Raw genomic sequence first — 15,670 nt, 5'->3', positions numbered from 1 at the left:
TGCACATACGTATGCCGATGGTATGTTGGAAGATATGATCAACCAGAAAATCGTAATCATTTGAAGGCTTGTGTCCGAGATTTGAAATAGCTGCCATCAATTAAAGATGAGAAAATGTAAGCACAAGTTTGTTTCTTGATGAATAACAGTTATATTTCATCGAGATATGACAGTTCCCATTTCATCAAGAAAAAGAATGTCCTCCGTATACCGAAATTATTGAGATGCTCTTATATCTTGTTGAAAATTTTTATTGCAAAACATTTTGAAAACATTATCGTACCATTCATCCACATTGGATGATATGTCCCGCACTGATAGGGATTAGAAACTCCGCTTGTAGTAATGTCTTCTCCGGCGTCTCCAGATATCCGGTACCAAGCTGGTGTAATAGTACTATCACACAAGGCAATTGAATCATTTTCTTCAATATGGTTTGGTGACCTGGCACAAGTGACGTTGAAAAAATCATAACTAGTACATGGATCAGGATCTACAATATCACAAGAAAGAAAATGAAATCATCAAGTGATGCTATAGCAAGAATCATGACCTCTAATGTCGATTTTAGTGATTCCTCAGCAACTATCGTTATCACTTAAGTATGCTTTTAATGTTTCCTTGCGACTCTCATGAACACTCATGCTTACCATTGTTACCACTTGTGCTTATTCATGTGGTCTAGACACCGTCATTATCAGTAATGTTTATTCATGTGGTCTAGCCACCGTCATTATCAGTAATGTTTATTCATGTGGTCTAGCCACCGTCATTATCAGTAATGTTTATTTATGTGGTATAGCCACCGTCATTATCAGTAATGTTTATTTATGTGGTCCAGCCACCGTCATTATCAGTAATGTTTATTTATGTGGTCTAGCCACCGTCATTATCAGTAATGTATATTTATGTGGTCTAGCCACCGTCATTAGCAGTAATGTATATTTATGTGGTCCACCCACCGTCATTATCAGTAATGTTTATTTATGTGGTCTAGCCACCGTCATTATCAGTAATGATTATTTATGTGGTCCAGCCACCGTCATTATCAGTAATGATTATTTATGTGGTCCAGCCACCGTCATTATCAGTAATGATTATTTATGTGGTCTAGCCAACGTCATTATCAGTAATGATTATTTATGTGGTCAAGCCACCGTCATTATCAGTAATGATTATTAATGTGGTCTAGCAACCGTCATTACCACTTGTGCTTATTTGTGTGATCTAGCCACCGTCATTACCACTTGTGCTTATTTATGTGGTCCAGCCACCGTAATTATCAGTAATGTTTATTTATGTGGTCTAGCCACCGTCATTATCAGTAATGTTTATTTATGTGGTCCAGCCACCGTCATTATCAGTAATGTATATTTATGTGGTCCAGCCACCGTCATTATCAGTAATGTTTATTTATCTGGTTAGCCACCGTCATTATCAGTAATGATTATTTATGTGGTCCAGCCACCGTCATTATCAGTAATGATTATTTATGTGGTGTAGCCACCGTCATTATCAGTGATGTTTATTTATGTGGTCTAGCCACCGTCATTATCAGTAATGATTATTTATGTGGTCTAGCCACCGTCATTATCAGTAATGTTTATTTATGTGGTCTAGCCACCGTCATTATCAGTAATGTTTATTTATGTGGTCTAGCCACCGTCATTATCAGTAATGTTTATTTATGTGGTCTAGCCACCGTCATTATCAGTAATGTGTATTGATGTGGTCCAGCCACCGTCATTATCAGTAATGTATATTTATGTGGTCCAACCACCGTCATTATCAGTAATGTGTATTGATGTGGTCCAGCCACCGTCGTTATCAGTAATGTTTATTGATGTGGTCTAGCTACCGTCATTATCAGTAATGTATATTTATGTGGTCCAGCCACCGTCATTATCAGTAATGTTTATTTATGTGGTCTAGCCACCGTCATTATCAGTAATGTTTATTTATGTGGTCTAGCCACCGTCATTGTTTATTTGTGTGGTCAGCCACCGTCATTATGTAATATTTATGTGGTCCAGCCACCGTCATTATCAGTAATGTTTATTTATGTGGTCTAGCCACCGTCATTATCGTTTGTGTGTAGCCACCGTCATTATCAGTAATGTTTATTTATGTGGTCTAGCCACCGTCATTATCAGTAATGATAATTTATGTGGTCTAGCCACCGTCATTATCAGTAATGTATATTTATGTGGTCCAGCCACCGTCATTATCAGTAATGTTTATTTATGTGGTCTAGCCACCGTCATTATCAGTAATGATTTTTTATGTGGTCCAGCGACCGTCATTATCAGTAATGTATATTCATGTGGTCTAGCCACCATCATTATCAGTAATGTTTATTTATGTGGTCATTATCAGCCAATGTTTATTTATGTGGTCTAGCCGTATTATCAGTAATGTATATTCATGTGGTCCAGCCACCATCATTATCAGTAATGTTTATTTATGTGGTCTAGCCACCGTCATTATCACTAATGATTTTTTATGTGGTCCAGCGACCGTCATTATCAGTTATGTTTATTCATGTGGTCCAGTCACCGTCATTATCAGTAATGTTTATTTATGTGGTATAGCCACCGTCATTATCAGTAATGTTTATTTATGTGGTATAGCCACCGTCATTATCAGTAATGTTTATTTATGTGGTCCAGCCACCGTCATTATCAGTAATGTTTATTCATGTGGTCCAGCCACCGTCATTATCAGTAATGTTTATTTATGTGGTATAGACACCGTCATTATCAGTAATGTATATTTATGTGGTCCAGCCACCGTCATTATCAGTAATGTTTATTTATGTGGTATAGCCACCGTCATTATCAGTAATGTTTATTTATGTGGTATAGCCACCGTCATTATCAGTAATGTTTATTTATGTGGTATAGCCACCGTCATTATCAGTAATGTTTATTTATGTGGTCCAGCCACCGTCATTATCAGTAATGTTTATTCATGTGGTCTAGCCACCGTCATTATCAGTAATGTTTATTTATGTGGTATAGCCACCGTCATTATCAGTAATGTATATTTATGTGGTCCAGCCACCGTCATTATCAGTAATGTTTATTTATGTGGTCTAGCCACCGTCATTATCAGTAATGTTTATTCATGTGGTCTAGCCACCGTCATTATCAGTAATGTTTATTTATGTGGTCTAGCCACCGTCATTATCAGTAATGTATATTTATGTGGTCTAGCCACCGTCATTATCAGTATTGTTTATTTATGTGGTCCAGCCACCGTCATTATCAGTTATGATTATTTATGTGGTCTAGCCACCGTCATCATCAGTAATGTATATTGATGTGGTCTAGCCACCGTCATTATCAGTAATATTTATTTATGTGGTATAGCCACCGTCATTATCAGTAATGTTTATTTATGTGGTCTAGCCACCGTCATTATCAGTAATGTTTATTTATGTGGTATAGCCACCGTCATTATCAGTAATGTTTATTTATGTGGTCTAGCCACCGTCATTATCAGTAATGTTTATTTATGTGGTCCAGCCACCGTCATTATCAGTAATGTTTATTTATGTGGTAAAGCCACCGTCATTATCAGTAATGTTTATTTATGTGGTCTAGCCACCGTCATTATCAGTAATGTTTTGTGGTTTCTTAGAATGACCATTACCACTTATGTTTATAACTGTTGTTCTCTAACAACCATCATAACGAATAATGTTCCCCAGCAACCATCATTACCATTTAGGTTTATCTTTGTAATTCTTCAACCACTGATGTTGTTTGCGATTCTGTAACAACCATCTTACCACTTATGTTTGTTTTTGTGGTTCCTTAGCAACTTTCATTACCACTTTTATTTATTTTTGTGGTTCCACTAATGATTAATTTCGTGATTCTCTAGCAGTCATTATTACCACTTATTTCAATTTTGGTAGTTTGTTTAACATAATTAATAACCTTTCAAATAGATATAACAATTTCCTCTAAAAAAAACATCAAATTTTACTGACGATAAAACATTTAATATTGCAATAATATGTTTATATATATTGTATACGGGTAAAAGTTTCTTTTTGTCAAATCATCAGACATTTGGGCATGTTTGAAATTTGATAGCAGTAATATTTTTACAAATTCATAAACAAAACATATGCTAAGTAATGACTTACCTGTGTCTAAAGTACAATCAAGTCTATGCACAAACATCCAAAGTAGACAAATCAAGCTGAAGTTATATATTCCACTATTCGGTAACATTTTAAACTGTTAGCTTATAAATTCTCTGGTATCGATGTTAATAAATAAAAAATCGAACCATCTCTAATCATACGTCGTTTTCCGCGAATACATAAGATATGATCTTACTCAGAATACTAATATATACTCTGTAATTTGACCGCAGTCTGTTAATCATAACACTATGTTCTGACATTACAGTTAGATGTATTGAATGGCGTGTCTGCTGTACATGTACAGTATGATATTTATCAGTATGCTGCTAACATAAAACGCTAATTGCCAGAGTCAACTATATCACAGATTGAAGTTCCTGTACTAGTTTCAAGATTGACATTATTCGTGATAATAAGAAAACATTTTCTGCATAGTTTCTCACTGTGTATGAGTATACAATGCAGTAGTATGGTAGGTTTTTTCTTCTGTTTTTCCGTCTGGTAATTATATCTACAAATGGGGCCGGCATGGATAACTGAACACGCAACAAAATATGCATGTCTGAATGGGAATCACATTACAATGAGCACAAAGGATTTGCATCTGATATCTGAGATAATGAATGCATGGATATAGTATTTTCTTTATACAAGTGCATTCGCAATGTTACATGTAACATATACAATGCCATGTAACATATAGCACAATATGTTTATATATGACCAACTTGTTCAATGTTTCTATCTGGATATAAGAACAAAGTGTTGAGATACAACGATTTATGAATTAATACTTAATTATGTATGATAGAATGATCGAATTCCTAGTTGACAATATTTTCGTCGAGTTTGGTGGTAAGACCTTCCAACATGCTATTGGAATGCCTATGTGAACAAACTGTCGCCAAAGTTATCTCATTGAGAAATATTATATTTCTTTGTACGACATGAAGCTGGACGTATTTGGTTTGCTTGCTTGTTCCGTTGATGTGTACCTTGTTCTCGTTTGAGAACGTGACATTACTTACTTGGATTGACTATGGTGTACAGGCAGGTTTCGTCGTCGACAAAACAGAAGAAGATTACTATTCTGGAACACCTGGTCTTAATCTCCTGGCACTTTCTCAGGAAACGCCGTGTAAATCTTTCTTTTGTTCAAATTTTGCCCTAAGTTTACGAATTATAGTTTGAAATATGATTATATTGCCATGTTTCTTCTTGGTGTTTTTTACCCTCTCTTGGCAGACTTGCTTTTGTTTTCATTTTTGTTTTGTTTTGAATTTATCAAAGATCTTATCAAAACACGTCACAAATGCCTTCTAATGTCTTTCACTTTCAGATATATTGATGATGTCTTGTCTGTAAATGAGAAAATATGTATTGATAAGGTTCATCATTATACCCAGTAGAATTAGAAAGCGATGGCACAACATACTCTTCTACATCAGCCGCTTGTATGATAAGCTTGATGATTGCAATTCCCTAGTGTAAAATTTCCCTTTCTGGAAAGTAACATCCTTGCATAACCAGCTTATTGTGTCGACATCTGACAGCCAATCTCACAACGCAAGATGTCGAGAGATGCAGGTTCATGAAGAATATATGGAATTTTTACGATAATCATAATGATCTCGTCGAGAAATGACTGGACATGTTTGATATTCGCTGGTTAGCCTGTTGGTTCGTTAATGCTTACCTTGTTCTCACTTCGATTGACCAATATCACATGGCTTATATCATCGATGGCGCAGAAGACGCTTACTCCTTCAGAGCACCTGGTCTTATTCTCCTTTTACTTTGGTTTTGTCGAATTCGCGATATAAGATAAATGAAGCCAAACCTTGACCATTATATCGCCATTATCAATAAAACGTTTGCATGAAAATTGAGGCGAATCGAAGGGGTTATCAAATTATCGGATTCGAGACACAAGTTTTTATTTAATCTTCTCTTTTTTTTTTTAACTTATCTTCAACTATCAGCATTCCAGGATAGAAAGTTGCCGTCAACATCACTTTTTTATTGACGGAAATACATAAAACTAAACAGCAGTGGAAAACATACTACTAGAACCCTAGATTTAGTCAAGTCATTGCATGGTTACAAGGCTCGTTTTAAAGACGGATTTGAAACGATTCATCACACAGCAAAATGGTACAGGTTAACGCCATCTTGGGACAAATTCATATCACGACATGACAAGTCATTCTCAAAAACCTGTGAAATGTGTTATGAGAACTTGAATTATCTTTGGAAGAAGAGCGGATTTATTTTGAAATCGAATTGCTGGTCTAACCCCCACCTATTAAAGAGAAAACAAACCAAACTGAACCCCCCCCCCCCCCCCCCAAAAAAAAAAAAAAAAAAAAAAGCTCCAATCCACCAGTTATCATAAAGATAAAACCTATAACTCGAAATAGTGTTCATATAAGTTTATTTGTGAAAGGGTCATTTTCGCGAAGAAACAAAAAAGGGCTTGTCGAGCTGGCTCTCTGGTTAGAGCTCGGAGGTTAGGGTCAGATTAGCATTAGGAACTACTTATTAGGACATTTTAACGGAAATTCAAAATGTTACAGCTGTATAGAAATTAATTTAGTGTAGGATTCCATCTCATTCTCTATCCGCCATCGGTTCTCTTGCTGTCTCGTGCCTAGTCATGGTTAATTACGGGCTTTAATAAGACCAAGTGGGTCGACTTCAAAATTATGATTTAATAACGGGTTCAGATTTGCGTTCAGATTTATATAGTGTTGGTATTTGCCAATCCCCGCATTGTTCGTGCGGTGATGGTATTGAAGACGTAAGTCACTATTTCCTTACATGTTCATTATTTTCTAATTATAGAAACTATCTTATGGGCCGACAGTGATGTTTACTCATATAAAACTAATTGTAATGTTGTTAAATCTGTTCAGAAGTTTATCAAACAAACAAAACGTTTTAACGCTACCTCGTCATGAACTGTTTGTAGTCGGCACTGAATTGATACAGAATTGAAATAAAATCTATACTATGTCTTTTTCTCTTCCTTTCTTTCTATCCTATCATCTGATCATTTCCTCCTTTTGACAAAATGATTTAAACTTACAATTGTACGTCTACGAATTACTTATCTTCATATTTTAGTGTAAATATGTGTCACGTGCCGTATGTTAATTATTTGTAATTTCATTTATGGAGAAGGGTTCATAACTTGTCCACTGATCCATTTTTCTAATATTGATGATAAAATATGTTTAAATCAACAGGTTCGATAGTGTAGACGGCCCCTCTCTGACTTGTCCCTGTATCCAACACAATTCCATCACTCAAGCTGTTTCCTCTCTACTCGTTTTCCTACATTTTTCTCATCAACTGGAAAAAATGAAATGCCAATAGGCTGCAATAGTGGACTTAGAATCTGTTAAATAAATAAAGTTCAAAGAAATTGTAATTACTAAAAGTAGATGATCATGAAGCGTCAAGACTGTATGTATAAATATTGTAATATATTTTTTAATGAATTGACATTTTGGATAAATACAGGTAAGTACTGTTACGGAGATTTTACGGTGGTTTTGTTGTTAACTGTAAATATGATGGAGACAGAATTGTAGCGTTGTTATAACTTTTATTCTCGAAGCAGAGGTGTTACAAAAGTCATATTATACAAAACGTGATTGAAATGAAATTACAACAAGTTATAGCAATGGACATGATTCATTCAATGTTATACAAGAAACGTAATGAACATTAAAATTCCATATACAGGTAATATATGACATAGAAAGGCATGTTACTTGAAGCTTGGCAAAAACAAAAACAATTTATAAGGTATACGTGAAGTAAAACAATTACAATGGAGAATTTGAATAGGGGAGATAACTCTAACAGCGATATGCCTGAAACCGCGACAGCTCAAAATAGAGTAAATTTGTTCCGAAAATTTTTAGCTTTGATGTATTTTAAACAATTTACCGTAATGCTGATAATACTTAATTCATAGTAAATATAATTAACTCTTATTCCGATAGACTTGATCGGAACCAATACCAAAAGGTGATAATGCTTACAACTGTTGTTATCCCTATGTTACCAGTATGAATATCACTAATCAAAGACAATACAACAACATGGCTGTAATCAATATATATACAATAATAGCCGATTCTATCATCTTTCCGTAACGCTTTGTAACCATAACAAACAAATCAAAGGTTCAGAAAGCGATAAACAAAACGTACACTTTTAAAAATACGCCAGACAAATGAAAATGAGATGTTTTGATGTTGTGAATGAAAGGTTACGTTTTACTTCACAGGACGCATTGTTTTTTGTAAACAATATTGAGCGATAACTTCAAATTTACTAATTATCTTAATAGTAAAACAGATAAAGAATTGTGTATAGCTAATATAGAATATTACTTCAAATAGTCGTCCCAAGGATAGTCATTCTTTGATTCACAACATATATCATAATGTGCTATATTGAAATAGATACACAAAGAAAATATGTATATACAAAATTCAAAAATTATAGAAATATGTATATACAAAATTCAAAAATTATAAAAATATGTATATACAAAATTCAAAAATTATAAAAGTAGTTATTAAATTAAGTTGAATTTATTTAGTATTATAGTCACGCTAATTGGCTACACCTGTACTAATGGAAGTTGCCCATCTTGTCAATACTGTACTTCAAAGGTTTTACTTAGTGTCACGACCAGCCGAAACAGTCAAGATGGCTTGAGCTTTTTTGCAAATATACGATAAAGTGGTTTGACATAAATAGTTTATAAAGAAGACTATACTACAAGAAAAACAAAGATTCTGCCATGAATGAAAGGTTTGCGCTGGTCAACTACCAAACAACTGAACAAAGACTACTAGTGTAAGATTTCCGGCTATACTTTGACGTACTAGTAATTTTGGAGTTAGCGTAATTCCGAGCAGATGAATTTAAGGTCCAGAAAATATGTGGATTTTAGAAAACTGTATACATTTTCAAAATATAAAAATATCAACAAAAAAAATACTATTTACAAAAACAAGTAAAATTTCATGAAGGAAAATATCGAAATGAACTGATTATATCTTCCTTATGAAAATACTAAGGACAAGGGTTAAATATTTCCAACTTCTTACAACAAAATACATTAATTATGTACTACACGAACAGGTAAATATTCCCGTCACGCTTTCGCTTGCTATGACATAACAAAAGACATGAGAGGATAAGTGGTTATGCAAAAATCATATATGTTAAACGGCAAAACTAACATTTTGAATATTTACATGCAATGTATTTTCAAAAAGACAAGAGACAAGTTCTTACAACGACTTTCCTTCCTCCGCAAGAATATTTACACAATCCAGAAAATTTATCTCACAATTGATAATTTTGATGAATCAAACTGTTGATTAGGAGGCTAGCTACATGTCGAATTGCTTTTTATAGCCAAGTATTTATTATATTATATCAAGTGGGATTCACTGGCCGGTACAGAGATGTTTTTCCTGGCGGATGCTTCACTTTATCATCCGATACAGACAGACAGACACAGACAGACAGACAGACAGATAGATATTTCCTCATTCATTTGAGATTACAAACAATTTAACATAGTGCAGTGCATAGAATTATACCATGTGACAAAAGAATAACCTTGATATTTAAAGATGAAAATAAAGTTTTTTTCCCAGTTCAATGTTTCGTCAGTTCATGATTCAAGTGTTATGATATAATTTCATTCATTTTCATGTACATTTTAGGGATCACCTTTGCGATGCATTTCATCATATCAGCCCAATTATTGTTCGATATATCAATGTCACTTGAACGTTTTCCAAGAATGAGTTCTGTTTGGTGTCTTTCACTCATTTCTGAGAATTTTATATAGTCGCTTACCTGTAGGAAGTTAACAATTATTTCTAGAATCAAATCTCTTTCAGCGAACAGGATGCGACATTCTATGATAAGATGTACAGCTATGTCAGCGACAGTTTTACCACACAGTTTACAAACAACAGGATCAGCTTCGGACACAAGCGATAGATATATCAGTTCAGATAATATCCATGTGTCCTTCACATTAAGCTTGGACAATCTCCACAGCATATTACCATGGGTTACTCATCCGCTGAAAGACCGGAACGTCGTAACAGGGGAAGTAAACCCCGTTAAAATAAATTCCCATGGACCATTTCCAGATACGACACTCAATGCTGAACATATAAGTCATCTCGTGTAGCCACATCCCAGATTATACACAATACACAGGGTGTTTATTCATCCTAATGCTACAGTTCAATTATTTTTCAACTGCTGTGAGTTTCAGTGGCAACTTTCTAAAACATATTGAGTCTGAAAAATGATCCTTTGATCTTTTGATTAAGGGAGAGTGAAGAATTTCGAGAATACAGCTAGACAAATCTTTCTTAGATATTATAGTGGATTGGTTGTCGTAATTTTAATCTTAATTAAGATATAATCGATAAGACTATAATTAGCCCTATAAATCTACGATTTTGTTGAAGCAACATGATCACTCAGTACCCTGAAGATATCTTGTGGGTGCAAACTCACAATCCTCTATTACGTCGGAACAGAAAGGGGTTCCTTTTGTGAAGGAGTTGATAATACATAATCCACAAAATTTGAATATAATTTCTTAGACAATCGGTTGCCTGTTTCTTACTTGTCTATAATCATTGCTGTAATCCACACATGGAATCGATATCTTATCATACATTTTTCATATCTCGATACACCATTGTCATTTGAGGAGGAGGTACAAAATGTACCTATCTAGATCACCAATATACAAAAAGTACCTGTCTATTAACGTCATCGCTATAAAATAAGTACCTGTCTATTAAGGTCATCACTATAAAATAAGTACCTGTCTATTAAGGTCATCACTATAAAATAAGTACCTGTCTATTAAGGTCATCACTATAAAATAAGTACCTGTCCATTAAGGTCATCACTATACAATAAGAACCTGTCTATTAAGGTCATCGTTATAAAATAAGTACCTGTCTATTAAGGTCATCACTATACAATAAGAACCTGTCTATTAAGGTGATCGCTATAAAATACGTACCTGTCTATTAAGGTCATCACTATAAAATAAGTACCTGTCTATTAAGGTCATCACTATACAATAAGAACCTATCTATTAAGGTGATCGCTATAAAATACGTACCTGTCTATTAAGGTCATCACTATAAAATAAGTACCTGTCTATTAAGGTCATCACTATACAATAAGAACCTGTCTATTAAGGTCATCACTATAAAATAAGTACCTGTCTATTAAGGTCATCACTATACAATAAGAACCTGTCTATTAAGGTCATCGCTATGAAATAAGTACCTGTCTATTAAGGTCATCACTATAAAATAAGTACCTGTCTATTAAGGTCATCACTATAAAATAAGTACCTGTCCATTAAGGTCATCGTTATAAAATAAGTACCTGTCTATTAAGGTCATCACTATACAATAAGAACCTGTCTATTAAGGTCATCGCTATAAAATACGTACCTGTCTATTAAGGTCATCACTATAAAATAAGTACCTGTCTATTAAGGTCATCACTATACAATAAGAACCTGTCTATTAAGGTCATCGCTATGAAATAAGTACCTGTCTATTAAGGTCATCACTATAAAATAAGTACCTGTCTATTAAGGTCATCACTATAAAATAAGTACCTGTCCATTAAGGTCATCACTATAAAATAAGTACCTGTCTATTAAGGTCATCACTATACAATAAGAACCTGTCTATTAAGGTCATCGTTATAAAATAAGTACCTGTCTATTAAGGTCACCACTAAACAATAAAATAACCTGTCTACAAAGGTCACCTCTGTACAATAATTATCTATCTATTAAGGTCACATTATACGACAAGTACCTGTCTATAAAGATCACTGCTGTACAATGATTACCTGTCTATCAAGATCGCTAGTTTCGAACCCTATTCAAGTAATATTACTTGGATCTCCGTTTAAAGACCATATAAAGGTTACGTTTCTCTGGCCCTTTAAATGGCTTTGATAGACAGGTTTTTTAATATATAAAAAAAATCTTGACGTATCATAAGATATAAATTTAGATCAATTAAAATATTTCTGCAGATACCCCCAAAAGTTGGTATTGGTCGCTACATTAACAAATTTACTACTTCAGTTGCGTAAGGATTCGGTGTCTAACACATCATTTCCTCACTTTATATTAAATGTTTGGGACTTGTTAAATTAATTTGTGAAGTCTAGTGCTTGTTTATATGCTGTCATTTCAAATATCAGATTAAACTACGCTGTTTGCGTGCTATCATAGCCCTACTTGGTTCAACTGTAATCAACGTCAAAAAACTGATATCGTCAACCTTATTTATACACTTCGTCTGAGTCGAAATATTTTCCACGGTCCCTCGAATTTCGAGAGTTTCAACTGCACATAATTACAGTTAGATACGTTTTCATTCTATACCTGGCCCAAAGCAGACGGAAAACTACACAAACTGTGTGTTCTTTCCTATGTACAAATACTACTCACAAAGACAAAGGTTGTTCCATAATATCACAGCATTACAAACACATCCACCATTCTCTATCAACCACCAATCATCTTCCCGTGTGTGGTTAAGATAGCGTCAAGTCTGCTCATTCGGAACTTCAATACGCTGGCTAATAAAATTAACTTTCTGTCGTATAATTTGTCCCATACACTCCCGCCGTACAACGAATAGCCGCCATAGTGTCATAAGGGGATTCTCCATAGGTTACTTGACTCTTTTGAAACTGACCATAAGTGTTGTTGTCTGCCGCTGCATGGTCATACAAGTCCTCTTCGTCATTAGGACGATATCGTCTTTCTTCGTGTAGGACGTTGTAAATATCGTTGTCGCTGTTACCAGAATTTACCTCGAGCCTGTTGCCATCGTTACCATTAGGACACATTGGTAAGGAAGACTTTCTTGATTCCTGTATTTTCCCGCCCTCCCTCTTCCGTTGTCGTAACTTAACTACAACACAAGCGGAGATGAAGATTACAAGCAGGACAACCACGATAACAGCAATAACAGCGACAATAGGATTAAACCTTGTTCTTGATGTAGTAGAAATGTGATGGAAAATGTCCTGTTCTGTAATGCATAACGACGGCAGACGATCGGTACATTGTCTCATCAGATGTATTATGCTTCCATTGCGCTTTTCAACGGCAGGACAATAAAGTGAAGTGGACGGTATATCATTCCAACTAAGACTGACGCGAAAAATCGCCACCCAGTACAATCCATTCGACTTATTAAAAGTTCCGTTGTCAAAGTCTGTAGAATAACAGAATTGTCTATTGTCTTTGTAGCAATTGCGTCCTGCATCTGACCACTTGTGTTGGTTCGTCTCTGGATAAACCTTATTGTTAGCCGCATCGACACAAAGCTTGCGTAATTTATCAGAGCAATTATGTGCTTGTAGAGATTTACTTTTGATATTGTAGGCTACACACATATCGTCGATCATCTCTGATTTCTTTACACTAATATCAATCAATCTGTAATCACATACACAGTCCTTTCCATGATTTTTGTCGGTGTCACCACAGAATACATCATCTTCTGCAGAACAATTCCATCCTAAACAACCATATGAAGACAGAACATAGGAATCCTGGCAAATACATTGTTCACCAGCTATTCCAAAGTTACCACTGCAAAATATCAAGCATTTTTCAACCGATGTAAATGTCTGTTTCGTTACATTGGTGAGGAGGGCATTCGCTGTGAAACAGCCTGTCAGTTTTATCCATTGTGAGAGAACATGTTCAGACGCTACCCAAAATGACTTATCGTCTCCAAACCCAGCGGGTATTCCAAAATTTACTACATCAGAATAATTTGCTATTATACATGTTTCACTGGACCCGTGAACGCCACTCCAATCGGACGACTCCGACAAGGAATATTGTTTTCCAAGTGCCGGCGTTAGGGCTGCCGACAGTATAGTCAAAAACATGAAGATGCGCTGTCTATTCATTGTCAATACACTAACTGAATAGCCAGTCTTTCCTAACGTAGCAATGTGAAATAAGCAGCTCTCTAGCATTATATATACAACACATCGCGGAAGTTAAACTTTAGAGTTGTTTTCCGGTATTTGAGATCATCGCGCATCAACATGTTTATCTGTCTCTTATTTCCATACCGTCAGAGATACGAATGATGTCCTGTTGGTGAGCACCCTGTCTGAAAAGATTACGACCCTTAAATCACAGAGAAGCAATAAATCAATAAACGAAATCGTTCAATTAGAATTGAACACAATCTTCCAAATGTTCCCCATTTTTTTTTTAGGAAAGATTACAAACTTCCCTAGTCCTGTTTCGTATCTATGATATGTTTTGGAACACCCGTTTATGTTTTTTAACCTACTTTGTATTCGAATCCTTATATTTGATATCATTAACAACACTTTATCGCTTGATCAACAGAACTTTCATGTAAACGTTATAGCACAGTGTACTGTTCCGAACGTATTTAAATGTATTGTATAAAGGCTGTATAGCAAGACTTAACACTACTCATTCAGGGTTTTAGATAACGCAAAATAGCTGAATCTTCGGCATTTGTTCGGTTTAAAGGTTTCTATAACTTCAGCATAAAATGATAAAGTGGTTATAAACGGGAATCAATGAAGCACTTTGTCTCTTCCGTTTGATATACTTTTTTTTACAAATTTCCTAAGATATCATAGGCTATTGATTGCAGAATGTAATTGTGCGTTTCTTTTTTTGTTTTTTTTTTTTTTTTTTTTTTTTTTTTTTGTTTTTTGTTTTTGTTTTTTGAGAATATTTAGCGCTATCTTCATTCATATTTGTTTTTTAATTATTGATAAAAGACAGAGTTCAACATCCACATACCTTCATGACAAGGCTACTGCAACAATCAAATTATCTGTTTCTGGTTTTTAAATGAAAAGACAACAAAACTCTAAATTGTAAACAAGAAATATTAATAAGATATCATCTTTTCTTTATTTAGATATGTAATAGGAAACATATATCATTAATTAAATACAGATATTGATTCCACACGTTCTTCTAATTGTCACCGATTCCATCGTCCACCTCCTATAATTGTCATCGACATGATATAAGTTATCCTTGGGGAAAATCATTTTTTACATCTTTCATTCACACATTCATGCCAAAGATATTTACTATCTAAATACTATAGAATCTGAATGTCTTTCGTTATTCTTGTCATAAATAAGTAATTATGGTAACTTAGTTATCGTGGTTTCAATTGGTGTTGTGTATAACGGAACATGCAGACAATTGGAGTGTCAATTTTCACTGCTAAAGGACGTGTGTAAAGTGTATACTTACATTTCACTCCGTCTTTAATGTGTATTAGTGAAGGTAACATGATAACAATTCTATAAAGATATGCATGTAGAATATTCATTTCTGATATATCTTAGTATGAAATTATTCAGTTCTTCCCTCTAAAT

At 34.5% G+C, this 15,670-nt stretch overlaps 1 protein-coding gene across 1 annotated transcript; it reads right to left on the bottom strand.

Annotated features, from left to right (window-relative positions):
* Positions 1 to 11,668: 11,668 nt before the first annotated feature.
* On the bottom strand, positions 11,669 to 14,194 carry LOC132558310 (uncharacterized). Its single transcript, XM_060222857.1, has one exon. The coding sequence runs from the start codon at positions 14,192 to 14,194 to the stop codon at positions 12,854 to 12,856; it is 1,341 nt and encodes a 446-aa protein (XP_060078840.1). The 3' UTR covers positions 11,669 to 12,853.
* Between the last annotated feature and the right edge of the window lie 1,476 nt (positions 14,195 to 15,670).

Source organism: Ylistrum balloti, unplaced genomic scaffold (assembly GCF_031769215.1).
Source record: "Ylistrum balloti isolate Yb309-2 unplaced genomic scaffold, AGI_CSIRO_Ybal_v1 Utg370780, whole genome shotgun sequence".
NCBI classification, from domain to species: domain Eukaryota; kingdom Metazoa; phylum Mollusca; class Bivalvia; order Pectinida; family Pectinidae; genus Ylistrum; species Ylistrum balloti.
This window is presented reverse-complemented; position numbering and strand designations above follow the sequence as displayed.

Coding starts and splice junctions, on each gene's coding strand:
- LOC132558310 (XM_060222857.1), bottom strand. CDS start 14,194: ATGAATAGACAGCGCATCTTCATGTTTTTGACTATACTGTCGGCAGCC.